General features: G+C 44.0%; 1 protein-coding gene across 7 annotated transcripts in view; it reads left to right on the top strand.

Moving 5' to 3' along the window:
• Window positions 1–26,831, top strand: part of ccny (cyclin Y) — a 71,530-nt gene that overhangs the window by 27,856 nt on the left and 16,843 nt on the right. Inside the window, exons 1-5 of one of the 7 annotated variants that reach the window (XM_014157366.3) lie at window positions 15,542–16,496; window positions 23,090–23,164; window positions 23,990–24,010; window positions 25,419–25,453; window positions 25,734–25,757. In XM_014157366.3, coding sequence (XP_014012841.1) covers window positions 16,481–16,496; window positions 23,090–23,164; window positions 23,990–24,010; window positions 25,419–25,453; window positions 25,734–25,757 — 171 coding nt within the window. In that variant the 5' untranslated portion in view covers window positions 15,542–16,480. 7 annotated transcript variants of the gene reach the window in all.

Here is a 26,831-nt window from a genome sequence, read left to right as displayed (position 1 = left end):
TGTGAGTGTTTGGATATTTGGCTCAACAGCAATTAGATGTAGTACTTGTGTATGAAAGCAAGTACATTTTCACGTGGTAAGGCTGTACGCTCAGATAAGTGCTTTTTCTACTCTTCAGTGTGAAATGTAATGGATGATATGTCTAGTCTCTTTTTGGTCGAGATAGTGAGTGCTTAGGGCTAGACTAAACAAACTGAATACTCTGCATTTTTTATCCAGTTACTGTCTCTGCGTTCCACCCCTGATGGCACATGTAAAGTCCTCCACTCTTCTTCTATGGTGTTACTGTTTACTCAAGTGAGCTGCCGTAATGCTGTATTGGATGAATAGCCGTCAGCGGCATCAAACGCTTTGTCAGTGCGTCTCGGAAGCCATTGTTTGGGGATGTAGGAGTTGTGGCAGTGTTCTGGAGCCGTGCATAAATATCTCCCAGCAGCCTTTTCATGTGGTCGCGACTAGAAAGGGGCCACATGAAAAAGCTTCTGGCCAGGTCTCCATCCAGCCGTCTCGCTCTCTCTATCTTCTTTTGTCTTAACTATGTTATTTCCCACAGACATTTTGCTTTGTTTTCTCTTTCTAGCCCCAATTTATCCATTCCTGGTTGAAAATATTATAATTTCCCCTTTTTATTTACCGAATAGTATCCATTATCTCTGAAGTGCAGGTTGTAAAAAGTCCTCTTCATTAAGCCAAATGAGAACCAGACTGTACTTTAATTAGTTATTACACCGATTAACCCTGCACATTGCCGGTCTGAAGATTTTAACGAAATTACATTAGTCTGAATGCTTTATTCCTCATAGGGAAATGTGGAGGAAAAATATCTTCCTCAATGAATATCTGTAGTATATCTAAATCAATCCATAGTCACTTTACTTTTTTATTTTTAAACAAGATCTTTCTTTTCTTTCATGAGATACAATGTTGTTTGCATCATTTCTTGTTTTGTATATATTTTTTTTGTTGCTTTACAATTTAAAAAAATATATATTTATTTTTAAACTGGACTAATATAATTTATTAAGTGATAATGCCCGAGAAGCTGGTATTTGGAGGATATATTAGCAGGAAGTTGAAGTCGAGGGCCGGCAAACTGTGCCAATATATCCTCCAAACGCCGGCTTCGAGGGCATTATTACTTTTATACAAAAGGTTACCAACATATTTAAATAATGATAGACATTTTCATTAAAAACGTTATTTTGATTAATTTATTCATACTATTTCATCTGTCCACAAGAGAGAGTTCCGACACAAATCTAGGGTTGCTACCCAAGCCAGCTGGTTGTTCGTTCTATCGGTTTGGTTGCCAGAGACGCGACCCAGTCCTTCAGTTTTTTTTTGTTCTGTATCTATGGATGCACTTCCAGTCATTCGTTCTAAATGTTCCATTGCCATACTGGCTGACACCGGTCTTATCCCTTGTTTGCTAGCTAGCCAACTACGGCTAATTTACAGTCACGTCAAACAGTGCAGACAGAATAACAGCAAAGTAGCTGCATTTGCGTTTGTTTAAGCTGTTTTCTAGTGACATTGATTTGGATGCATCCATAAAAATGAGCTAATGATGCACGATTTCTCCTGGCATAGAAAATGTTCTCACTCGTCAGGACACTGTTGTTCAGAGGAGCTAGCCAACAACACAGCTAACACAATAACTTCAAACTGAAGCTGGAAAGACTGCAAGCTAGCCGCACTTCGTTTCGTTTGACCTTTTTTTAAATGACATCACTTTGTATATATCCATAAAAATGTTGCCAGCTGATTCATGATTTTGACTGGCTGAGAAACATTAGCTGCCTACCTGTCTCGTCCCGACTCTCGAGACGTTCATTACTATGGGACAGCTAGAGATCGAATTTGAACATTGAAACAATGTTGCAAATGTTGGAGAGACAGTGCAGTTCGTTGCTCCAGAGCCTTTCCGTTCACCTTCACACTCCTGGGCCAGACTACACTCAATCATAGGACCTACTGAAGAGATGAGTCTTCAGTAAAGACTTAAAGGTTGAGACCGAGTCTGCATCTCTCACAGGGGTAGGCAGACTATTCCATAAAAGTGGAGCTCTATAGGAGAAAGCCCTGCCTCCAGCTGTTTGCTTAGAAATTCTAGGGACAATTAGGAGGCCTGCGTCTTGTGACCGTAGCGTACGTATAGGTATGTACGGCAGGACCAAATCGGAAAGATGGGTAGGAGCAAGCCCATGTAATGCTTTGTAGGTTAGTAGTAAAACCTTGAAATCAGCCCTTGCCTTAACAGGAAGCCAGTGTAGGGAGGCTAGCACTGGAGTAATATGATCACATTTTTTGGTTCTAGTCAGCCGTATTTAGCACTAACTGAAGTTTTAGTGCTTTATCTGGGTAGCCGGAAAGTAGAGCATTGCAGCAGTCCAACCTAGAAGTAACAAAAGCATGGATTAATTTTTCTGCATCATTTGTGGACAGAAAGTTTCTGATTTTTGCAATGTTATGTAGATGGAAAAAAGCTGCCCTTGAAACAGTCTTGATATGTTCTTCAAAAGAGAGATCTTACTCAGTTGTCCACCGGGTCCTCCCAATCCTCTTTCTATTCTGGTCAGAGCCAGTTTGCACTCTTCTGTGAAGGGAGTAGTACATAGCGTGATACGAGATCTTCAGTTTCTTGGCAATTTCTCGCATGGAATTGCCTTCATTTCTCAGAACAATAATAGACTGACGAGTTTCAGAAGAAAGGTCTTTGTTTCTGGCCATTTTGAGCCTGTAATCGAACCCACAAATGCTGATGCTCCAGATACTGAACTAGTCTAAAGAAGCCCAGTTTTCTAATGGCCAGGGTTTTCTAATAATCAATTAGCCTTTTAATTATAAACTTGGATTAGTTAACACAACGTGCCATTGGGACACAGGAGTGATGGTTGCTGATAATTGGCCTCTGTACGCCTATGCAGATATTATATAAAAAAATCTGCCTTTCCAGCTACAATAGTCATTTACAACATTAAAAAGTGTCTGCACTATATTTCTGATCAATTTGATGTTACTTTAATGGACAAAAAATGTGCTTTTCTTTCATAAACAAGGCCATTTCTAAGTGACCTCAAACTTTCGAACGTGTGTGTTTGTTTGTATACAGTACCAGTCAAAAGTTTGCACACACCTACTCATTCGAGGGTTTTTCTTTGTTTTTATGATTTTCTACAAAATGTATTTTAGATTTTAGATTCTTCAAAGTAGCCACCCTTTGCCTTGATAACAGCTTTGCACACTCTTGGCATTCTCTCAGCCAGCTTCCCGAGGAATGTTTTTCCAACAGTCTTGAAGGAGTTCCCACACATGCTGAGCACTTGTTGGCTGCTTTTCCTTCACTCTGCGGTCCAAATCATCCCAAACCATCTCAATTGGGTTGAGGTCGGGTGATTGTGGAGGCCAGGTCATCTGATGTTACACTCCATTACTCTCCTTGGTCAAGTAGCCCTTACACAGCCTGGAAGTGTGTTTTGGGTCATTGTCCTGTTGAAAAACAAATGATAGTCCAACTAAGCGCAAACCAGATGGGATGGTATATCGCTGCAAAATGCTGTGGTGGCCATGCTGGTTAAGTATGTCATTTTTTTTAGAATTCAAGACAGTGTCATCGGCAAAGCACCCCTTCACCATCGCACCCCTTCACCATCACCCCCCCCCCCCCAATCCTTCACGGTGGGAACCACACATGCGAAGATCATCCATTCACCTACTCTACGTCTCACAAAGGCACGGCGTTTGGAACCGTTTCCTGTGGCGGTCTTCATGAGAGTTTCATTATAGCGCATAATGGTTTTTGCGACTGACCTTCATGTCTTTAAGTAATGATGGACTGTCGTTTCTATTTGAGCTGTTCTTGCCATAATATGGACTTGGTCTTTTACCTAATAGGACTATCTTCTGTATACCACCCATACCTTGTCGCAACACAACTGAATGGCTCAAATGCATTAAGAAGGAAATAAATTCCACAAATTAACTTTTAAGAAGGCACATCTGTTAATTGAAATGCATTGCAGGTGACTACCTCATGATGCTGTCATCAAGGCAAAGTTTGGCTATTTGAAGAATACGAAATATAAAATATATTTTGTTTTGTTTAACACTTTTTTGGTTACTACATGATTCCATATGTGTTATTTCCTAGTTTTTTTGTCTTCACTATTATTCTTCAATGTAGAAAATAGTACAAATAAAGAAAAACCCTTGAATGAGTAGGTGTGTCCAAACATTTGACTGGTACTGTGTAATATATATATCTCAGTTAATTGAGGTAACGTGTACATGTAGGTAGGGGTAAAGTCATTGAAACTGAACGAGAAGAGGGTGAAAAATGGGAATTTCTTGACTTGTGTTTAAAAAATATATATTTATCCCATTTTTCACCCCCTCCTCATTTAGTTTCAATGACTTTACCCCTACATGTACACGTTACCTTCATTACCTCAACTAACCCGTACCCTTGCACATTGACTCGGTATATAGCTGGCAGCATTGAAAGAGGAGTGCATCCGCAGTCACTTCTAAGACGCTGGCCCTTGTGGTGAGTAGGGCTTAGCTAGGCTAATCTAGAGAGCTAATTGACCATGCTGTAAATCAGTCCTGTATATGAGCTGGAGCTATCAGAGCAGCTGTGTAAATAATTTCCTGCAGTGGCGATTGCCTCCCTGATCCAAGGCTGCAGTAGATTGGCCAGAGCAACCAACCAACCCTCACTGATAGGCAGTAGCACAGTCCACACTGCAGATGGGGAAAGACAGGGCCAAAAATGCTGCTGCTGCCCAATGTTTGTCATGGTTTTTGAAAGAGATAAAAATCACTCAGTGAAAAGTTTGTTGTGATGTTACCATCGGTTACCATGCCAAACAATATAACTTATCCCTCCCTTAATTTTGTCTGAGCTCCAGCCTGTGTTGACCTTTTCAGCGTTCATTTCAACACTGCTAGCTGGCTCTGTGGTCCAACCCACACATTCCTCCCAGGCTGTTGTCCCTCTGGAGTCAGGCAGATAATTGGCCAGCTCTCTTACATGTGTCAGCGCTTGCAAGACCCTTGTTGACTTCACACAGCACAGATGCATCCTAGTGCCCTGCCTGCCTGTGTTTGTGTATGTGGTTGCGTGCGCCGGGACCTGACACAGAGGCATCCCTGTCCCCTGCCTGTGCAGCTGTGGCAAAACATGCCCTTTGGGGGCTCTGTGGTGCAAGCTCTACCCCGAGATGATACCGTGTCACGGGTAGGATAGGTTTTCTCTCCTCCACTGTGAGCTTTGACAGATTAGACCTGTCTGTCTAATAAGCTATGTAATGTACTCCAACCAGTGGAGCTTCCAATTGTGTCAATTCTGCTGCAAATTGAATATGGTGGATGTGAATGGAGCTCCCGTGATAGTCAACATTGTCTGTTCATTGTTGAGAGCCGTTAATCCTGTGGCAGCATAATGGTGTGATGTACAGTGGTTAGGCTACCCAGAGAGGCCTTGTTAAATGGCTGAGCATTGGGAGAGTCTGTGTCTGTCTGTCTCCGTTTCTGTCTGTCTGCCTGCTTGTCTCTCAGTCTCTCTCTTTGATGAGGACAGCCTCTGCAGACCCAGTCTTTTCAACCCTCCGTTGCTTAGTTACAGGGAGCGGAGCGGGAGGTGAGTGTCTGTGGGTCTCAGCTGGGCTTGTTGTAGAGCATGGGGGCGAACCAACCACCCCCTCTCCCCTGCTCCCCGTCCTTGAATCCCAGTCCCCTGAGCTTCAAAGGCAGGCAGGGTGCCGGATCTTTACAACCCCCTTCATCCTCCCACCCACTCACATCCCCACCTGTCCTATGATCTGCTCATCTCAGTACTGTTGCCTCGATGATGACTTATAATTAATGGTGGAAATATGTTGACTTGAACCTTGGCCCACAAGGAATTTAAATCTGTTAGAGGAAATGACTCAACTCAAGAGCTGTGGAAACGATGGTTCAAACATTATCTGAAATGAGGAAGTGATTTGTCTCGCATGCATTTGATACGACATGCTCCACTCATTTTGTGTGCGTGCGTGCGTGCCTGTGTAAGCTGGTCTTCTCATTGTCCCTGTTCCAATACTGTTAACCAGATTCCTCCTCATGGTTTCCTGGGACAGTGAGCGGTACTTAGTGGGGCTCTAGCTACTCATCTTCCATTGGAGCTGGGGTTGGCTGGAACCTGGCGGAGCATGATACCTCACTGTCACCACTGGCTGCACTGCTTCAACTCCCGGCTAATTGCAGCCATCCATCTCCTCTAAACGATCCGTCCTCAGCACTAAAGTACCAGGCTCTACAATGCTAACTAACCACATTGGTATGCATGACAAGATATATGCCACACCGAGCGTGGAAGAATTTACGTGAATCCAGGGAAATTTAGGCCCAGTTTTGAATGCGCTTTCATTGAGTAATTCCGGTCTTGTGTGTTTTTTTGTGACTTGGTCACTTCTCTACTTGTTCTGTCTCACTGGATGATTATCTGTTGTATCCTATCCCCTGCTGTATACCCACTGACCTCTAACTGTTGGGCTAATTTATCTCCACCGTCCTCTCTCTCCCTCGTCTTTCTGTTGCTGTGCCAGACTGCCTGGTATTTGTAACACAATGGGATACCAGTGATTCATGTCAGAACCACACACTAAGGAAACTCTTTGATACATTTTTTTTTTTTTTAAGTTGGTGACTGTAGAGCTGGAAAGCTGGGTAAAAACATACCAGTCTCTTTACCTCCAAGATAAATCTGTTTCTTTTGTTAAGATGTGGTTTTGATAGATAAATGGCAAGGTGTCTTCTAGTATTATGCATGTTGTGGTTATATAAAGTATGTTAGTTACTAGTTTCCCTTATGAATGTTTTTGAATGCCTTATTAAGCGTTGTAAGGTGACATGATCTTATCAGTTGCCTCTACTACTATAGCGTTTTCCCAGGGCGAGGAGAGGATATGGCCCGTTCTCTAGACAGGAAATGCCTCCCCATCTGTCCACGCTCACAGGAAGTGTGGGACAAGTGAGTGTGGCACAATGTGTCGGCTCACAGATGGCTTTTAGAACAGACCATTGGAAGCATCCCTTCAATGGGCTGAAGACATTGGCTCTAATGATGTCATTAAATGGCAAGAACTGCTCATCAGCGCTGACTCACAACTTTACATTTTTGTGTGGCTAAAATAATAAATGAATAGCACTTTTCTCTCATACTAGGATGACACTAACCTCTATCATCCATTTAGTGTGAAAACAGTCGGTCATTCATATTGCATGTTGGGTAAGTACACTTATTAAGCAGCAAAATCTAAGTTTAGACATTTCTAACACATACTATCTCGTGAGGTTGTATGACTATACTTGCACCATTTGTTGATTATAAGACATTTCTTATGTACAATTATATTGATCTACACACAACTTTCAATAACTGATCTGAACACTGATTTGCATTTGCTGTACTGCTATTCTTGTTAATTAGTTCATCTTGTCTTCCTAAATAAAGCCTGCCTGAAGACTGTTTCAAATCTCCCTCTCTACTGTTGTATTACAAAGGTACAGGTGGTGGACCAAAAAACCCAATCACCTGGAATATGTGGAAGCCAATGATTTGGGCTATACATATATACTATAATATTATGCAGAGTTAGTATTGATCATGTTGAACAATTATTTGTATTTTTTCCATTTGCAATCTGTATTGAGTGCCTTTTGTGCTACTGTACCCTTTCAGCTCACCTGAGATTAATGTGAAATTTACATTAATGGCATCTACAGTGGCGCAGTGGGCTCCCGAGTGGCGCAGCGTTCTAAGGCACTGCATCTGTGCTTAAGGCGTCACTATAGTACCTGGTTCGAATCCTGGCTGTATCACATCCGGCCGTGATTGGGAGTGCCATAGGGCGGCGCAAAACGGAAAACAACTACCCACAAAAACCCAGGAAGAAAAACCCCTACTTAAATATGATCTCCAATCAGAGGCAACGAGGACCAGCTGCCTCCAATTGGAGATCAACCCCAAAAACAACAACATAGAAATAGAAAACCTAGAACACAAACATAGAAAACATAGAAAAACCCAAAACCCCCCCCTGTCACGCCATGACCTACTCTACTATAGAAAATGACATCTTTCTAGGGTCAGGACGTGACAGTACCCCCCCCCCCCCCCAAAAGGTGCAGACACCGAATGCAACAAAACATAAACACAAAACAAAAGGGAGGGTAGGGAGGGTGATAATTGTCTATGGCGGCTCAAATGCAGTCCACATAACCTTAACCGGCTCCGGTTCTGGGCGTACTCCGCGCTCCACCCGCTGATCCTTCTGCTTTATTACCACCTGACCGTGGATCGTCGTCGAAGGAACCGGACTGTAGATCATTGCTGGAGGCTCCGGGCTGGGGAGCGTCGCTGGAGGCTCCGGGCTGGGGAGCGTCGCTGGAGGCTCCGGGCTGGGAGGCGTCATAATAGGTTCCGGACTAGTGACCGTTGCTGCTGGCTCCATGCCATGGATCATCTCTACAGGTTCCGCGCCAAGGATCATCACTGGAGGCTTCTTATCATGGATTATCTCTACAGGTGCCGGGCCATGGATTATTCCTACAGGCTTCGTGCCATGGTTTATCCCTACAGGCTCCGGACCATTTATAATCCCTCCAGGCGTTTTGCCAAGGATTATTTCTTCAGGTTCCGGGCCATGGATTACCTCTTCAGGCTTCGTGCCATGGAACATCCCTACAGGCTCCGGGCCATGGATCATCTCTACAGGTGTCGGACCATCGACTATCACTGGAGGCTTTGTACGTGGAGCAGGAACCGGTCTCACCGGACTGGGGAGACGCACTGAGGACCGAGTGCTCAAAGCAGGCACCGGCCTTACTGGGTTATGGATGCGCACTGGAGGGAGAGTGCGAAGAACAGGCACAGGACATACTGGATTCTGGAGGCGCACTGGAGGGAGAGCGCGAAGAGCAGGCACAGGACGTACTGTGCTATGGAGGCACACTGGAGAGAGAGTGCGAGAGGCAGGCACATGCTCACCACAAAAAGCACAGGTAGTTGACTCAGGCCTCACCCCTGGCCCAGCCAAACTACCCTTGTGCCCCCCAAAAAATGTTTTGGGGGGCTGCCTCTCATTTTTCCCAGGTAGGCTCCGATATCTATCGATTACCTGGCCCCAAGTCCAGTTCCTCCTCTCCATCCACTCCGTATGTGACCAGGTGTCCATTTCTGCCCGGGCACGCCGCTTGATCCAGTCATGGTGGGTAGTTCTGTAACACGGGTCGTATAAAGGAGACCAAGGCGCAGCGTGTATAGTGCTCATATTTGACTTTTTTAATGAAGACACTAGAACAAAACAACAAAACGACCGACAACAGTTCCGTAAGGTACACTTTGACAAAATGGAAAACAACTACCCACAAAAACCCAGGAAAGAAAAACCCCTACTTAAATATGATCTCCAAATCAGAGGCAACGAGGACCAGCTGCCTCCAATTGGAGATCAACCCAAAAAACAACAACATAGAAAACCTAGAACACAAACATAGAAAACATAGAAAACATAGAAAAACACAAAAAAAAACCTGTCACGCCCTGACCTACTCTACTATAGAAAATGACATCTTACAAGGGTCAGGACGTGACAATCACACTCAGATTAATTGGTTGAAACATTAAACAGCAGGGGGAAAAAAATGTATATATTTTTTTCTCTCTTTGAATCCAAGATTGGCTTAATGGGTACCTGGGCTTAATGGGTATGTTTATTCATTAAAATATTAAAACCTTTACAGTCAATGCCAATGCACTTGTCTGGTCTCTGTATTGTCTGTGACCACTGTTAATACGGCCAGCCATATTAACCACTATCAGGGCTAGAGTCCAGGCCAGGGTGCATGTGTAAACACTGACCAGGGTTTGGCGGGTGGGCTGCTGGCTTCCTGTATAAGGATTTAGTGGTCCATTTGTTGACGAGACCCGCTGAGTATTGAACTTCAGGTCTGGCTGTGTTTGTGTGTGGTGCTGCAGCGAAGGTCAGCAGTCTCCCTTCCTCTCCCTGACCCCCTGCTGGGGCTCCATCCACTTGGCACCAACTTAATGAGAGACCACCCCTGAAGAAGAGCAAACACACCCACGGATACTCTGTCCCCATACCAAGGACTTTTTGGTTGAACACAGAATGAGACGTTGCATTTTTATTTAGAAATTGGAAAATAATTACATAACTCATATTCTGTATAGAATATTCTCTATATGTCCCCCATATTCCTCTGGGATCTCATTTGGGATTTTATAAAAATGACACCCCTTCATTTGAATTTCGTGACTGCAGATAGAAGTTTGTGGAATAAATCGTTTTTACATAAAGTATTTGTATTGTATGCATTACCCACACATTCCGTTAGTCTGGCGAGCAGATTTGTCTTACAGTATGTTTCTGTGATGGAACATGGTGGCGATGCAGCGGGATGGAGTGTTACCGTTGATGTCGCTTTAGCCTGACTGTGATCATTTAGTGTTGTCGGCATTGTTAGCCGTCCTGAGTGCTCTGCACCGTGTGGGAGGAAGTCCCATTATCTCTCCCCAGTCTGCCTAGAGAAGTAGGCATAAACATGGCCTGGTTGAAGTGATGCGGGGATAATGATGGAGAACGGAGAGAGATAACCGGACAAAGAAGTGATCACACTCCCTGAATCAGGAGGCAGATGGTAAAGGAACAGAGGGGTGTGTGAGGTCAGTTAGCCATGTCATCTCCCAGGCTGTTAAGCTCTTATTGACTCCATTTATCAGGCCTTTATTTCACATTACACTGCTTTTCCTCCTCACTGCACATTCATATAGGGGGCACTTAGCATCTCTCTCTTTTAACACTGAGTTATGACCTTGTTGGTTTGGTTCACACCACACACACACACACACACACACACACACACACACACACACACACACACACACAGAGAGACAAAGACAGAGAGACAAAGACAGACATCTTGGTACTGAAACATTAATTTCTTCATGAGGGTGTTTATTGTTCTGACCTGAGACTTAATGAATCTGTGTGTCAGTGTTTACTTTCATCAAGTTCAGGTTTCATTAAGTTCAAATATCACAAAGTCAATGTTTTAAACCTGCACAGTTTAATCACTCTTGACATTAAAGCCACATGAAAGAGAAGATAAAGCCAGATGAATGAAATAAACTAAGCATAGTTATATTTGTCTCTCTAGCCAAGAACACTGAGGGTCATGTTTCTTTATGAGTGGAGTTACACTGTGTTCAGTGTTTAAACCAGCGTCATGAGGTAGTCACCTGGAATGCATTTCAATTAACAGGTGTGCCTTGTTAAAAATTAATTTGTGGAATTTCTTTCCTTCTCAATGGGTTTTGAGCGAATCAGTTGTGTTGTGACAAGGTAGGGCTGGTATACAGAAGATAGCCCTATTTGGTAAAAGACCAAGTCCATATTATGGCAAGAGCAGCTCAGATAAGCAAAGAGAAATGACAATCATTACTTTAAGACATCAAGGTCAGTCAATCTGGAAAATGTCAAGAACTTTGAAAGTTTCTTCAAGTCCAGTCGCAAAAACCATCAAGAACTATGATGAAACTGGCTCAGGAAAGGAAGACCCAGTTTCCTCTGCTGCAGAGGGTAAGTTCATTAGTTATAAATGCTTCACAGAGTTCAAGTAACAGACACATCTCAAAAATGAACTGTTCAGAGGAGACTGCGTGAATCAGGCCTTTATAGTCGAATTGCTGCGAAGAAGCCACTACTAAAGGACACCAACAAGAAGAAAATAATTCATTGGGCCAAGAAACACGCGCAATGGACATTACACCGGTGGAAATCTGTCCTTTGGTCTGATGAGTCCAGATTTGCGATTTTTGGTTCCATCCGCCGTGTCTTTGTGAGACGCAAAGTAGGTGAATGGATGATCTCCGCATGTGTGGTTCCCACCGTGAAGCATAGAGGAGGTGGTGTGGGGTGCTTTGCTGATGACACTGTCTGTGATTTATTTAGAATTCAAGGCACACTTAACCAGCATGGCTACCACAGCATTCTGCAGCGATACGCCATCCCATCTGGTTTGTGCTTAGTGGGACTATAATTTCTTTTTCAACAGGACAATGACCCAACACACCTCCAGGCTGTGTAAGGGCTATTTGACCAAGAAGGAGAGTGATAGAGTGCTACATCAGATGACCTGGCCTCCACAATCACCTGACCTCAACCCAATTGAGATGGTTTGGGATGAGTTGGACCGCAGAGTGAAGGAAAAGCAGCCAACAAGTGCTCAGCGTATGTGGGAACTCCTTCAAGACTGTTGGAAAAGCATTCCTCATGAAGCGTTCGTTTTGCTTACTGCATGATTCCATGTGTTATTTCATAGTTGTGATGTCTTCACTATTATTCTCCAATGGCGAAAATATAAAAAAATAAAGGAAAAACCCTTGAATGAGTAGGTGTGTCCAAACTTTTGACTGGTACTGTATATACACTGCTCAAAAAAATAAAGGGAACACTTAAACAACACATCCTAGATCTGAATGAAATAAATAATCTTATTAAATACTTTTTTCTTTACATAGTTGAATGTGCTGACAACAAAATCACACAAAAATAATCAATGGAAATCCAATTTATCAACCCATGGAGGTCTGGATTTGGAGTCACACTCAAAATTAAAGTGGAAAACCACACTACAGGCTGATCCAACTTTGATGTAATGTCCTTAAAACAAGTCAAAATGAGGCTCAGTAGTGTGTGTGGCCTCCACGTGCCTGTATGACCTCCCTACAATGCCTGGGCATGCTCCTGATGAGGTGGCGGATGGTCTCCTGAGGGATCTCCTTCCAGACCTGGACTAAAGCATCCGCCAACTCCTGGACAGTCTGTGGTGCAACGTGGCGTTGGTGGATGGAGCGAGACATGATGTCCCAGATGTGCTCAATTGGATTCAGGTCTGGGGAACGGGCGGGCCAGTCCATAGCATCAATGCCTTCCTCTTGCAGGAACTGCTGACACACTCCAGCCACATGAGGTCTAGCATTGTCTTGCATTAGGAGGAACCCAGGGCCAACCGCACCAGCATATGGTCTCACAAGGGGTCTGAGGATCTCATCTCGGTGCCTAATGGCAGTCAGGCTACCTCTGGCGAGCACATGGAGGGCTGTGCGGCCCCCCAAAGAAATGCCACCCCACACCATGACTGACCCACCGCCAAACCGGTCATGCTGGAGGATGTTGCAGGCAGCAAAACATTCTCCACGGCGTCTCCAGACTCTGTCACGTCTGTCACATGCTCAGTGTGAACCTGCTTTCATCTGTGAAGAGCACAGGGCGCCAGTGGCGAATTTGCCAATCTTGGTGTTCTCTGGCAAATGCCAAACGTTCTGCACGGTGTTGGGCTGTAAGCACAACCCCCACCTGTGGACGTCGGGCCCTCATACCACCCTCATGGAGTCTGTTTCTGACCGTTTGAGCAGACACATGCACATTTGTGGCCTGCTGGAGGTCATTTTGCAGGGCTCTGGCAGTGCCTCTCCTGCTCCTCCTTGCACAAAGGCGGAGGTAGCGGTCCTGCTGCTGGGTTGTTGCCCTCCTACGGCCTCCTCCACGTCTCCTGATGTACTGGCCTGTCTCCTGGTAGCGCCTCCATGCTCTGGACACTACGCTGACAGACACAGCAAACCTTCTTGCCACAGCTCGCATTGATGTGCCATCCTGGATGAGCTGCACTACCTGAGCCACTTGTGTGGGTTGTAGACTCCGTCTCATGCTACCACTAGAGTGAAAGCACCGCCAGCATTCAAAAGTGACCAAAACATCAGCCAGGAAGCATAGGAACTGAGAAGTGGTCTGTGGTCTTCACCTGCACAACCACTCCTTTATTGGGGGTGTCTTGCTTATTGCCTATAATTTCCACCTGTTGTCTATTCCATTTGCACAACAGCATGTGAAATTTATTGTCAATCAGTGTTGCTTCCTAAGTGGACAGTTTGATTTCACACAAGTGTGTTTGACTTGGAGTTACATTGTGTTGTTCAAGTGTTCCCTTTATTTTTTTGAGCAGTATATTTATAAAAAAATATATGGAGGGTTGGAAATGACACAACTTGATTTTCTCATTCATTAAGAAGCTAAACATGTGTGTCTGGTTGTTGAGTCAGTTAGATAATGCTCATTTCAACCACAACTGTCATAACCATAAAGCTATTTCAGAATATTTAGCTGGCTAACTCCTTGATCCTCCTACTTTGTTGCGTACCGCTCTGTTGTTCCCTCCTCCCCTCCTCTCCTCCCCCTCCCTCTCTCCCCCTCCACTGATCTCTGGCTGGAACAGTGCCATAAACCATGTAATTCTCCATGACAGAACACTATTGTTCTTCTGCGAAACATGGCAGTAAATAATACCGTACCTTGGTGCCTTGCCATATGCGCAATGCCACAATAACAGAATCATGTCGACACTCATATTTTTCACAATAGAATGTATGTCAAACAAAAAACTAAAATCGCAAAGTTTAACAAACCAGCCATCTCAAGGACAAGGACAACTTTTAACAAATTATACAACATTTTACAAAAACACATTTACTTGAAGAACAGTGCAGATGCAAAGTTTGGTAACATAATGACGGCACAAACAGCACAAACTGTAATTATTTGATCAAACTTTGCATCTGCACTGTTCTTCAAGTAAATGTGTTTTACATGAGGATTGTCGGCCACCCTTCATATGCTATAAAATATAGCAAAATTACGATTACAACCAAATGCTTTTTGAATTTGCTCATTCAATGAATCAGGTATCAAATGGCTAAATTAGGCTACTTCAAAGCGAGGTAACTAAGACATGTTTATCTATAACATTGTAAAGCAAAAATATTCAGGTTTCAGGGGAGATCTATTGACAGCATGGGAGATATTTCTCAATTAGGCTATTCTAAGAATATATTTTAAAGTTGTCAGAATGACATGACCAAGAGGGGAATCCCAGCTTTCCAATGGTGTCAGATTTATTTCTCAGACTCAGAATTTGGGTGCTGGAGAGACTGTTTGACAACCAGAGTAAACATTGGTTTATCAATGCACCCGTTCATCGATGGTTGCCATTTGCAGTTATGCCGGTGGAAAGTTTTAAGGACATGATAATAGCTAAATAGTTAACTACTGAGAGAGCTAGCTCGGCTACACAATAAATGTTGAATTGGCGATCTAGTTAGCCTGTTGTCATTATTTTATAGGCCTACCTGCTGTAAAGTGTCTCTCTCTCTCTCTCTCTCTCTCCTCTGGCCCACTTGCACTGGAACACATGCAGCTGATGCATACATCATAACTTTTCCAGGATTTTCATCACCGTACGAAGCCTGTTTGCTGATAAACAATATGCTATAACTGCAAGTAAGGCACTAAGTAGCAAGGAATATCAACAAATGTGTACACGCGGATCTGCTCTTTTTGAATAGTGCTTCACAACTGGGGATGATTGAGACTGCTCTGCCTGTCAATGCAATACAATCCTACTCTGATATGCTCTGCAGAAATTAGGAAAACAGCAATACGTCGCATCCAGAGGACACTGATCCAATTCTGATCAAAGTAATTGTTTGATATTCTTTTTTTTCTTTATTGTCCATTCGCACGACTCAAATCGACACTCACACTCAGTTTATTAGGTACACCCATCTAGTACGGGTCGGACCCCCCTTTGCCTCCAGAACAGCCTGAATTCTTCAGGACATTGATTCTACAAGTCGCAAATGTTCCACATGGATGTTGGTCCGTGCTGATGTGATAGCATCAAGCAGTTGCTGCATATTTGGACGGCGTTAGACCACCAGCCTGTACTGTTGACACCAGGCAGGATGGGTCCATGGACTCATGCCGCTTACGCCAGATCCTGACTCTGCCATCAGCATGACGCAACAGGAACTGGGATTCATCGGACCACGCAATGTTTTTCCACTCCTCAATTGTCCAGTGTTGTTCGCGTTTCCACTGGGGCCACTTCTTCTTGTCTTTATCTGATAGGAGTCGAATCCGGTGTGGTCGTCTGCTATAATAGCCCATCCGTGACGAGGATCAATGAGTTGTGCGCGCCGAGATGCGGTTCTGTACACCACTGTTGTACTGCGCTGTTATTTGTCTGTTTGTGGCGAGCCATTCTTTTTCGACCTCTCTCATCAACAAGCTGTTTTCCCCCACAGGACTGTCGCTGACTGGATGAATTTTGTTTGTCGCCTCATTCTCGGGAAACACTAGACACTGTCGTGCGTTAAATGCTCTGGAGGGAAGCCGTTTCTGATATACTGGATCTGGCATGCCTGGCACCGACGATCATACCGCTCTCAAAGTCGCTTAGGTCACTTGTTTTGCCCATTTTTAAAATTGAATCGAACAGTCTCGATGCCTGTCTGCCTGCCTGCCTGCTTTATATAGCAAGCCACGTGACTCACTGTCTGTAGGAGTGATCCATTTTCATGAACAGGGTGGCCGGTGAGTGTATATTCTTTTTGTCAGACTATTATTTTTCTTGTCCCGGACAAGCATGAATGTAGAGTCCTGGAGATTAAATCACCATCACAGGGGTCCACACACACTCAGCCATTAGTATAAGAGATGCAACCAGAGATTTGAGACAGTCACAGCAGACTGATGAAGACATGGAAAAGAGAGTCAGGAGACATCTCCTTTTGTCTAAATCACTTGACTAAATGTTCTTTCTTTGTTTGCTTTTCCTCTCGGAAGGATGACTGTGAGTGTGTGTGTGTTCTACTCAGCAGCAGTTTCTTATGACACATTTCAGCACAGTGATACACACTGTACACATTTCTACATTTTGAAGGTTAAGTTTAGGCATTAACTCGGAATGGTTAAGGTTTGGGATAGGCTTAAAACAAAAATTGAAAAACATCTTCCTATTGCTGTATTTGAACTTCCAACCTTGGGAATCCGATGCAGATGCTTACTGCTCTCACTGTAACCCCTAGTAGCCGGTTTCCATGTAATCTCCTGACGTCCTCAGACATAGATGGACGTCGAATACTGACTTGTATCACGGGTGATCTGGCTGTATATCAACCAGGATTGCCACTGACTGCTGAGCTACTGGGTCTCACTGAACTGGTCATACACTACCATCACACATACTGTTATTGCTAGTGTCATGCTCAGGGTAAAGGAGACTTCTTGTGTAACATTCACAGGTAACCTGTTACTGCTGTTATAGGATCATTCACAAGTAAGGAATCACATTTTGGGTTTGAAAAGCCAGTGGGGATAACACAGTCCTGACTATTTGCCCAGGCCATTTAGCCAGCTGTGTCGGGTTAGGTTCTAGCCTCAGAAATGCTCTACCCCTTTAGGGTGAATTATGTTCAGAAATACCAGCTTAACCCCAGGCTCTCTGACTCTATCACACAAGTCCCTTACTCCTTTTCCAATGCTACCACCACCACCAGGCTCAGGAGAAATAGAACATATTTTATCAACCAGTTCACCACTCCAGTGAGGAAGCTCCCATGGGCCTGATGAGAGTGAGAGCCTCCATCAGTTCACAGTGCTAAGCTGCTCTAAAGTGGCTATTTCAACTTGGAGAAGAGACGGATGAGATTTTAGTGGAGGGGCATGGTGAATATATAAAATACGGGGAAATCAAGTTTTTGACTGCACTGGGCCTTTTAAAATGCACTTCTTTTGAACAGGACATATGCCATTTGTGACCCTGGTCGTCTGTAATGCTCTGGTACACCTTGTCAGGCACGTTGTCAGGCACGTCCTGCAGCTATGAGGAAGACATGCTTGAAGGGATCCGTTCGAATTATCGGGTTGAGTGGAGTCAACCTTGTGACTCTATGTCCTTGTCTTTGTGCCTGTCTCTCCACACTGAAAGGTGCCGTCATGCTAATCCTGGATCACGTTCATGTAATTTAATTATCTTTATTTAGATAGGATAGTCCACTCCGTAAGAATTACCACTGTGTTCCAGGGAGTCCTGCGTTCCATGGAATCAATAAAAACATACACGTCACATAAAGTTTACTGTAAAACACACCATACACAGAAGCATATACAACATGTGCAGTAGCATACATACAAAAGCAAGCTCACATTTACATCTATCTTGATTTGTGTACTGCTCTTCTTGTCTCCTCTCCTTGTCTCCTTTCCTTCCAGATTGCAGATTATAAAGACTAGTTTCATTTGCTAACTAAGGAAAGGAGGCATGAGTATAGGGTTAGTCAAGCTCAGGACAAAGTGTTACATGAAAGAAGACTACACTCTCTACCAAGATAACAACAGAGATCCTATAATTTGTGAATAACAGGATCTCTGACACACAGTCAGTCAGTCAGAGATGCCATGGAGGTGGCGCAGCCATCTGGTCTCTCCTGGCTGGTGTCTCTGTAGTAAGTTCTTGATAAATCATTGGGTCCTCTGCTCATTGTACTGTCTGTCTGGTGACTTGTAATGACGGACTGCCAGACCTGGGCCTAGCTGGTCCAATGTGCTACAGTGCCAGGACAGGACCAGCCTGCCAGGCAGCCTGCCAACCCACACTGCCCTCGGTGATGATGGAGGGACAGCGAACAGGAGCTGTGGCCACTGTCCATGTAAGTCTGCATCTGTTGGGTGTAATGTATAGGACGGCTCAGACAAGGAGCAGCAGCAGGGACACTGATGTACCTCATTGATTTATCAGCTTGGCCAAGCACCCTGTGATCGTTGTGTGAGAGTATTAAGTGGCGTTTTGATGTTGTCATTCTCTCAACACCGGTGCCCAATAAGACCCTTGGCTCACTGAGAAATGGCCCGTAAATCCAATGTGTTTTATGGATGCTTGTTGGCAGCGGAAGTGGATGGAAGTTGAGCTGCACAGAAGCAGGACTGACGGTAGGATTATGGGAATACAGGGTGTGTGCGTGTACAATACAGTCTCACTGAGTATGATTATTTGCATACAAAATACAATTATTGTGGATAGACAGATTTAATATGATCATTTGATTAAGACCTTTCATGCTTTGAAAGAAGAACGATTTCCCTAATAATCCTGTTTACAAGTCCACATCTGAAATCGGGCAACCCGATGGGACTTTGATAAATGCAGAAAATCTCAAATCAAAATAAGAGTTCTACCACTGCGACCATGTTATTTTTGGGAAGCCTATTTGATTCCGAGTTCAGACATACAGTGCATTCGGAAAGTATTTCGACCCCTTGACTTTTTCCACATTTTGTTACATTACTGCCTTATTCTAAAATGGATTAAATAAAACAAAATCCTCATCAATCTACACACAATACCCCATAATGACAAAGCAAAAACAGGTTTAGAAATGTTAGCAAATTTATAACAAATTAAAAACCAAAATATCTTATTTACATAAGTATTCAAACCCTTTGCTATGAGACTTGAAATTGAGCTCAGGTGCATCTTGTTATCATTGATCATCCTTGAGATGTTTCTACAACTTGATTGTGGTAAATTCAATTGATATTAACATGATTTGGAAAGGCACACACCTGTCTATATAAGGTCGCACAGTTGACAGTGCATGTCAGAGAAAAACCAAGCCACGAGGTCGAACCAATTGTCTGTAGAGCTCCGAGACAGGATTGCGTCAAGGCAAAGATCTGGGGAAGGGTAGCAAAATATTTCTGCAGCATTGAAGGTCCTCAAGAACACAGTGGCCTCCATTATTCTTAAATGGAAGAAGTTTGGAACCACCAAGACTCTTCCTAGAGCTTGTCGCCCGGCCAAACTGAGCAGTCGGGGGAGAAGGGCCTTGGTCACGGAGGTGACCAAGAACCCAATGGTCCCTCTGACAGAGCTCCAGTTCCACTGTGGAGATGGGAGAACCTTCCAGAAGGACAACCATCTATGCAGCACTCCACCAATCAGGCCTTTGTGTTAGAGAGGCCAGACTGATGCCACTCCTCAGTAAAAGGCACATGACAGCCCGCTTGGAGTTTGCCAAAAGGCAGCTAAAGGGCTCAGACCATGAGAAAATAATTCTCAGGTCTGATGAAACAAAGATTTAACTCTTTGGCCTGAATGACAAGTGTCACATCTGGAGGAAATATGGCACCATCTTTACGGTGAATTATGGTGGTGGCAGCATCATGCTGTGGGGATGTTTTTCAGGGCTGGGACTGGGAGACTAGTCAGGATTGAGGGAAAGATGAACGGAGCAAAGTACAGAGAGATCTTTGATGAAAACCTGCTCCAGAGCGCTCAGGATCTTAGACGGGGGCGACGGTTAACCTTCATACAGAACAACAATCTTAAGCACACAGCCAAGACAACACAGGAGTGGCTTCGGGACAAGTCTCTGAATGTCCTTGAGTGGTCCAGTCAGAGCCCGGACTTGAACCTGATGGAACATCTCTGGAGAGACCTGAATATAGCTGTGCAGCGACACTCCCCGTCCAACCTGACAGAGCTTGAGAGGATCTGCAGAGAAGAATGGGAGAAACTCCCCAAATACAGATGTGCCAAGCTTGTAGCATCAAATCCAAGAAGACTCGAGGCTGTAATCGCTGCCAAAGGTGCTTCAACCAAGTACTGAGTAAAGGGTCTGAATATATAAATGTGATTTAAAAAAATATTTATATACATTTTCAAATAAATGTTTAAAAAAACTTTTGCTTCATCATTATGGGGTATTGTGTGTAGATTGATTAAAAAATAATTTTATAAATTTTAGAATAAGGCTGTAATGTAACAAAACGTGAAAAAATTTAAGGAGTCTGAATGCTTTCCGGATGCACTGTATATAAAGTTTTTATGTGAAAATGTCTTCAAAGATGCATACTTTCAGTTGTTCCGAACTCACTTTCGCTGGTGCTAAAGAGGGAGGCTTGCTTGGCTGGTGTTAGTACATGCACAGATCAAATACATTGCTGGAACTCCGATTAAGGTCTTTACATGTCCTAATCATTTGAAAGATGCTGTTTTTTAATCGGCTTCTGCTTACTTCGATTATGACCGTACCAATTAAGATCAGCAGAGTAAGGTGTTTGCATGACTAATGCCATACTCGGCCTACTGCCATAATCAGTTTAAAATCGAATTATTAGTGTGCATGTAAACATACTCATTGATTTACCTCATTTCGGTAGTGCAAGACAACTCCCCCTTTTGTCATAACTCTAAAACAATAGAGCTGGTTAGTTTTGTGTAGCAGACCCCGGTGTGACTTCCTGTCCAGTTTCCTGAAACACAGGAAGTTAGAAGGGTGGACTGTGTGTGTGTGTGAGTATGTGCACGTGCACCACTGTACAGGCTGAGAGGAAGAGGGCCACTCCAAAGAAAACCCTAAATCAAAGGGTACCCGAGACAACCATATTGTGTGTGTGTGTGTGTGTGTGTGTATGTGTGTGTGTGTGCCTGCTCATTCGTGTGTGCCTGTATTTAACACTAACTTTTCATTGAGGAGAGTTCTGAAATACCGATCAGACTGTTACAGTACACATTGGACTAATTAGCCTTGTTTTCGTCTCTCGCGTCTTCTGGCTCCTTCCCACACCGTTGATAAACTAACCCATCTTTTATTCATCACCTAGTTCTCCTCCTCCTTGGAGTGCTGCCTGCGCCGTACGTAGGTCACTGGAGTGTGTGGAGGGAGCTAGCTGTATCTCCTTTGAGCTTTAAGTGCCTCTCACACACAAAAGACTGCAGTTCAAAAGAGTTGGTGCATAATGGTAGCTGCTCCACTCAGATGACCTCATATAGGAGTCGTTATTTTCCCCAGCTAAACTAGGTCTCATAAAACTATCATGTGTTCCATCAGTTAATTTGTAGCAATAGCTCATATCCATATCAAGTCACAACTCCCACTCTGTTAAGACCGGTATAGAGCGCCATCTGATGTATGTGTGCTCTGGTAAGACAGTAGTATTATACCAGGGCTGAAGAAAGAAAGCAGGACATCTCAACCTACGATGACTCATATTTCTAAGGCTTTGGGTCTGTAGGCGGGCGCTTGAACCCTGTCTTCCACTCCTCTTTCCCACTCACTCTCTCCTCTCATCTATCACCTCTGTTGAGGAGCTGTTCTTTGGGCAGTGGCTCTCCTCTCCTCTCTGCTGCAGCTGGTGGTATGGCTGGGTGTAGCCCCTATCTGGCCTTTCCTGCCAGGATGACATTATGCTTGGATCCCTGTGGCTGCTGACAGGGTCAGGACCCAGGGCCTGGACTAGGGCCAGAGACAGGGGGGCTGGGTAGTGGATGTCAGGACTGACAGCGGTCCCCTGGGTGGGATCCTGGCCCAGAGCCAGAGACAGGGGGGCTGGGTAGTGGATGTCAAGCCCGAGACAGTTAAAGTAATACAATTATCTGCCAGTGCACTAAGATAATTTGTCTTGGTAAGATATCAAATCAATGCATTCTTATGGTAAGAGATATCTAGGTAACATCAACATATTTTTGCAGTGTAACTAATATGTTAATTTTTATTGCCTGGTGCCATGGTAACTTCCACAATATTCCGTAATTTATGCTGATGGACCTGTTATCACGTTATCACCCAGTGTGTAAAAAGCATCACATAAAAACAGGCAATTGATCAAATAAGACGTTTTCATTGCCGAACCAGTCTGCCTCAATCTCCGGCCAAACCACTGCTCCTCAGCGTTACGCCACTTGGTGGTTGCTATGTTTAACTGCATGCTCCCCTGAAATGGACCTTTCAGTCAGAATGTATTTGCGTCCCATTTGGCACCCTATTCTTTCATCTGGGCCCATAGGGCTCTGGTCAAAAGTAGTGCATTATATAGGGAATAGGGTCCCATTTGGGACAAATCCTACAGTACTGGTATCCCCAGTCAGTATTCAATACTTGTATTCAAGGCAGTCCTTCTGTACGCGTGATCACATTTTTCTCATCTGTTCAACAAATGGCTATCCGTGTGCGACGCCTCTTTCTCATCAGCATGTGTGTTGTTCAGTCATCCAGCTCTATAAAACAGGTCTATGCCTGGCTGGGTTCATTGTGTTCTAACTCTGAATCGATATACAACCAGCAGAGTATACAGTACATTGAGCAGTATGCTCTGGAGCTGATGGCTGTTTCTGTTTCCTTCAGATCTGAACATGGAGTACAACCCTTCAGACCATCCCAGAGCCAGCACCATATTCCTCAGCAAATCCCAGACAGATGGTGAGTGTCCCCTCCTCTCACTCTTTCATGTTCAATCTCTCCTCTCTCTCTAGTACATTGCACTCTCTCTCTCTCTCTCTCTCTCTCCTTTTCAATCTCTCTCTCCTTTTCAATCTCTGTCTCTCCTTCTCACTGTCGTTCTCTTTTTAATCTCTTTTCATTTCTCTCTCGCCCTCCTTTTCCTTCTCTCTCTCTCTCTCTCTCTCTCTCTCTCTCGCGCCCTCTCTCTCTCTCGCGCCCTCTCTCTCTCTCGCGCCCTCTCTCTCTCTCTCGCGCCCTCTCTGAACACTAACTTCTCCACTACGCTGAGTCGTGGATGTCATCTGTGGCACTATGAAGCCTTTTTCATAAAAACACTTATTTTCTAAGCGAATCAATTTTACAGTGTGTGAAGACAACGTCTGCAGGAATGAATTGAAGTCACAGATGCAGATAGTGTTCGAACTATATAATAATGGTTTAATCAAATGAATTTCTCATTTCTAATCTCATGCCTTGCAGCATGGATGATTTAGCACACAGCTCACGTGTAGCCGACCGCAGGTGGATGTTGTAATTAAGTATTGCTTTAAGCGCTGTAGATAATTATCCGTTTGTGAGGCGCTTTCTTAGTTATGTAACGCTCTGCCGTCCTAGTTATCGATGGCTGTGTCCCAAATGGTTTCCTATTCCTTTAACTGTACACTATGTAGGAAATGGGGTGCCGTTTGGGATGCAGGCTCATTGATGCAATATGAGAAAGATAAAAGACAGGAATCCAACTGTATTTGTTACTTGTCCCTAGATAGATATATGTAGAGACATCTTCAACTTTGTCTTTTTCAGTTCCTGTCCTCAATAAGAAAGGTAAGTAGGTTTGGTATAGGCTGGTGTGATGGGTGTGTGTTTGGCTTGTGTTTTGGGTTATAGCCCTGCTCTGTAGTCTCAAGCTGTGTGCTACTGACAGAACACCGCAATCTGTCTTTACAGCAGATTTCTGTGTGTGTATATACAGTATATGTGTTCATATTTTGTGGATTATTGTAAGCTGTGCTCAGATGTAAGCTTTACCTCCTGCATGATGCGTGTTATCTGTACAAACCTAGCCACTTCTGCTCAAACTGGTATGTACTGATGAGACACTCTCGCACACATGCACACACCCAGCCCTCTGTGCCTTTAAGAAGCACAGTCATAGTTCTTTCTCCCAGCTAGATCAATATTTGAACATGTAAAAATGTGTGAAGCCTTATGATGTAAATGCTCGCTTCCACGCTTTATTTTAGAATGTGCACAGCCATGATTCCTCACAGGTTTTAGGTGTGTGTGTGTGTGTGTGTGTGTGTGTGTGTGTGTGTGTGTGTGTGTGTGTGTGAGAGCTGATTGTGTAGCAAGGTGCCAGAGCTTCACTATGTCAGCGTTGTATATCTCATCCTGCCCTGCTGCTTGGCCATGCAGCGCTCCTTCTATGTCGCTACGACACTCTCACACACACACAAACGCACGCACACACACACTGGATCTCCGTCACCCAATCAGAGTGGCTTCCATACTTGGAGTGAACCCATCAATCGCAGCAAGGCCCAATGAGGAATCATTAGACTACTGATAAACAGTACGAATGCCCTGTATTCACCACATGAATACAATGACATGATTGAAATAAAGCCAGATAGCGAAGTGGAGCTATAGTTATAGACGTGACAATATTTGCGTGAATGAAGCGTTTTGATTTGATGTAATCCCCAGAGATTGTTTTAGGGGCAAACGCATGAAAGGATTAATTAAGCAATTAACTCAATTGCTTTGCTTTCTGCTTTCACACAGTTCAGAGTGCTAAACATGATGTTAATTGAAGGCCTTTGAGGAATGAAAAGCATTTGTATTACCCCACAGCCATTCATCTATGTCAGCAATTAGTAGAAGTGTAATTTGAAGGAAATGTTAAGTTGTAGCGATTGTTTGCTTGAACACCACTTTGAGCAATATGTTTTATTAAGTTCCCACAAAGCTGATATTGAAAAATGGTCAATCCATATAGTCACTCTTCCTTAATGTGCCTTTGACCATACTGCACTCCCAGCTCTGTATGGTGCAGGACAGCCTTGGGATTGACTGCCCCCTGTCAGTAATGGCTGTGTACTGCAACCTGCCTTGACCCCCTATCAGCGTGTGTTTCAAGTCCAGGGGATGAACTCTGCTCTATCTTGTGTGCCTAATCATTGACTGTTACCATGCTGTCACTGATTTCATCTCTCTCGCTCTCAATTTGCAGTGAGAGAAAAACGGAAGAGCATCTACATCAATCATGTGAGTATCAACCTCAGATTGGACGCCATATTGAATATAATGCTGTATTTGCATAGATGATCATGATGCTGATGAAATTGTGTTTTCTGGCGTTGGCATGGTAACATGCTATGCTTTTTCATTGATTTAATCAGGTCATTGATGTACGCCCTACTGAATACAGAATATTTGGTTAGCAGTGTCCCTCTGTCATTTGTAAGACTGCATTATTTCTTTGAGCACATGATTGTTCCTGTGATTTTGTTTATGAAGATTTTAATCAACTTTATTATTTTGCAAGTTAACACACATTTCGGAGAACAAGGTAAAGTATTTTGTATCCCTGGCATTTGTGTGTTTAGATATAGATTTAATCTTGGTGTGCCTGTTATATCCACTCCTGTCTCTTTTGTCATCTGAGTACAGAAGCAAAGTGTATGTATGTACAGTATGTATGTACAGGTAAATGCCCAAAATAAAGGAAACACCAACATAAAGTGTCTTAACCACGAGCCAGAACAGCTTTTTTTTTATGTAACCTTCATTTAACTAGGCAAGTCAGTTAAGAACAAATACTTATTTACAATGACGGCCTACCGGGGAACTGCCTTGTTCAGGGGCAAAACGACAGATTTGTACCTTTTCAGCACGGGATTCAATCCAGCAACCTTTCAGTTACTGGCCCAACGCTCTAACCACTAGGCTACCTTCCGCTCCAAAAGCTTTAGTGCACCTTGACATAAACTCGACAAAAATGTCCTCTCACTGTCAACTGCGTTTATTTTCAGCGAACTTAACATGTGTAAATATTTGTGTGAACATAAGATTCAACAACTGAGACATTCGGGCTCTTTGCTGGCCATGGCAGAACACTGACATTCCTGTCTTGCAGGAAATCACACACAGAACGAGCAGTATGGCTGGTGGCATTGTCATGCTGGAGGGTCATGTCAGGATGAGCCTGCAGGAAGGGTACCACATGAGGGAGGAGGATGTCTTCCCTGTAACGCACAGCGTTGAGATTGCCAGCAATGACAACAAGCTCAGTTCGATGATGCTGTGACACACCGACCCAGACCATGACGGACCCTCCACCTCCAAATTGATCCCGCTCCAGAGTACAGGCCTCGGTGTAACGCTCATTCCTTTGACGAGAAACGCGAATCCGACCATCACCCCTGGTGAGACAAACCCGCGACTCGTCAGTGAAGAGCACTTTTTGCCAGTCCTGTCTGGTCCAGTGACGGTGGGTTTGTGCCCATAGGCGACGTTGTTCCTGGTGATGTCTGGTGAGGACCTGCCTTACAACAGGCCTGCAAGCCCTCAGTCCAGCCTCTCTCAGCCCATTGCTGATAGTCTGAGCACTGATGGATGGATTGTGCATTCCTGGTGTAACTCG

Source organism: Salmo salar, chromosome 19, assembly GCF_965601325.2.
Source record: "Salmo salar chromosome 19, fSalSal1, whole genome shotgun sequence".
Lineage (NCBI taxonomy): Eukaryota > Metazoa > Chordata > Actinopteri > Salmoniformes > Salmonidae > Salmo > Salmo salar.
Note: the sequence above shows the minus strand (reverse complement) of the source record. Positions and strands in the feature narration are given on the sequence as shown.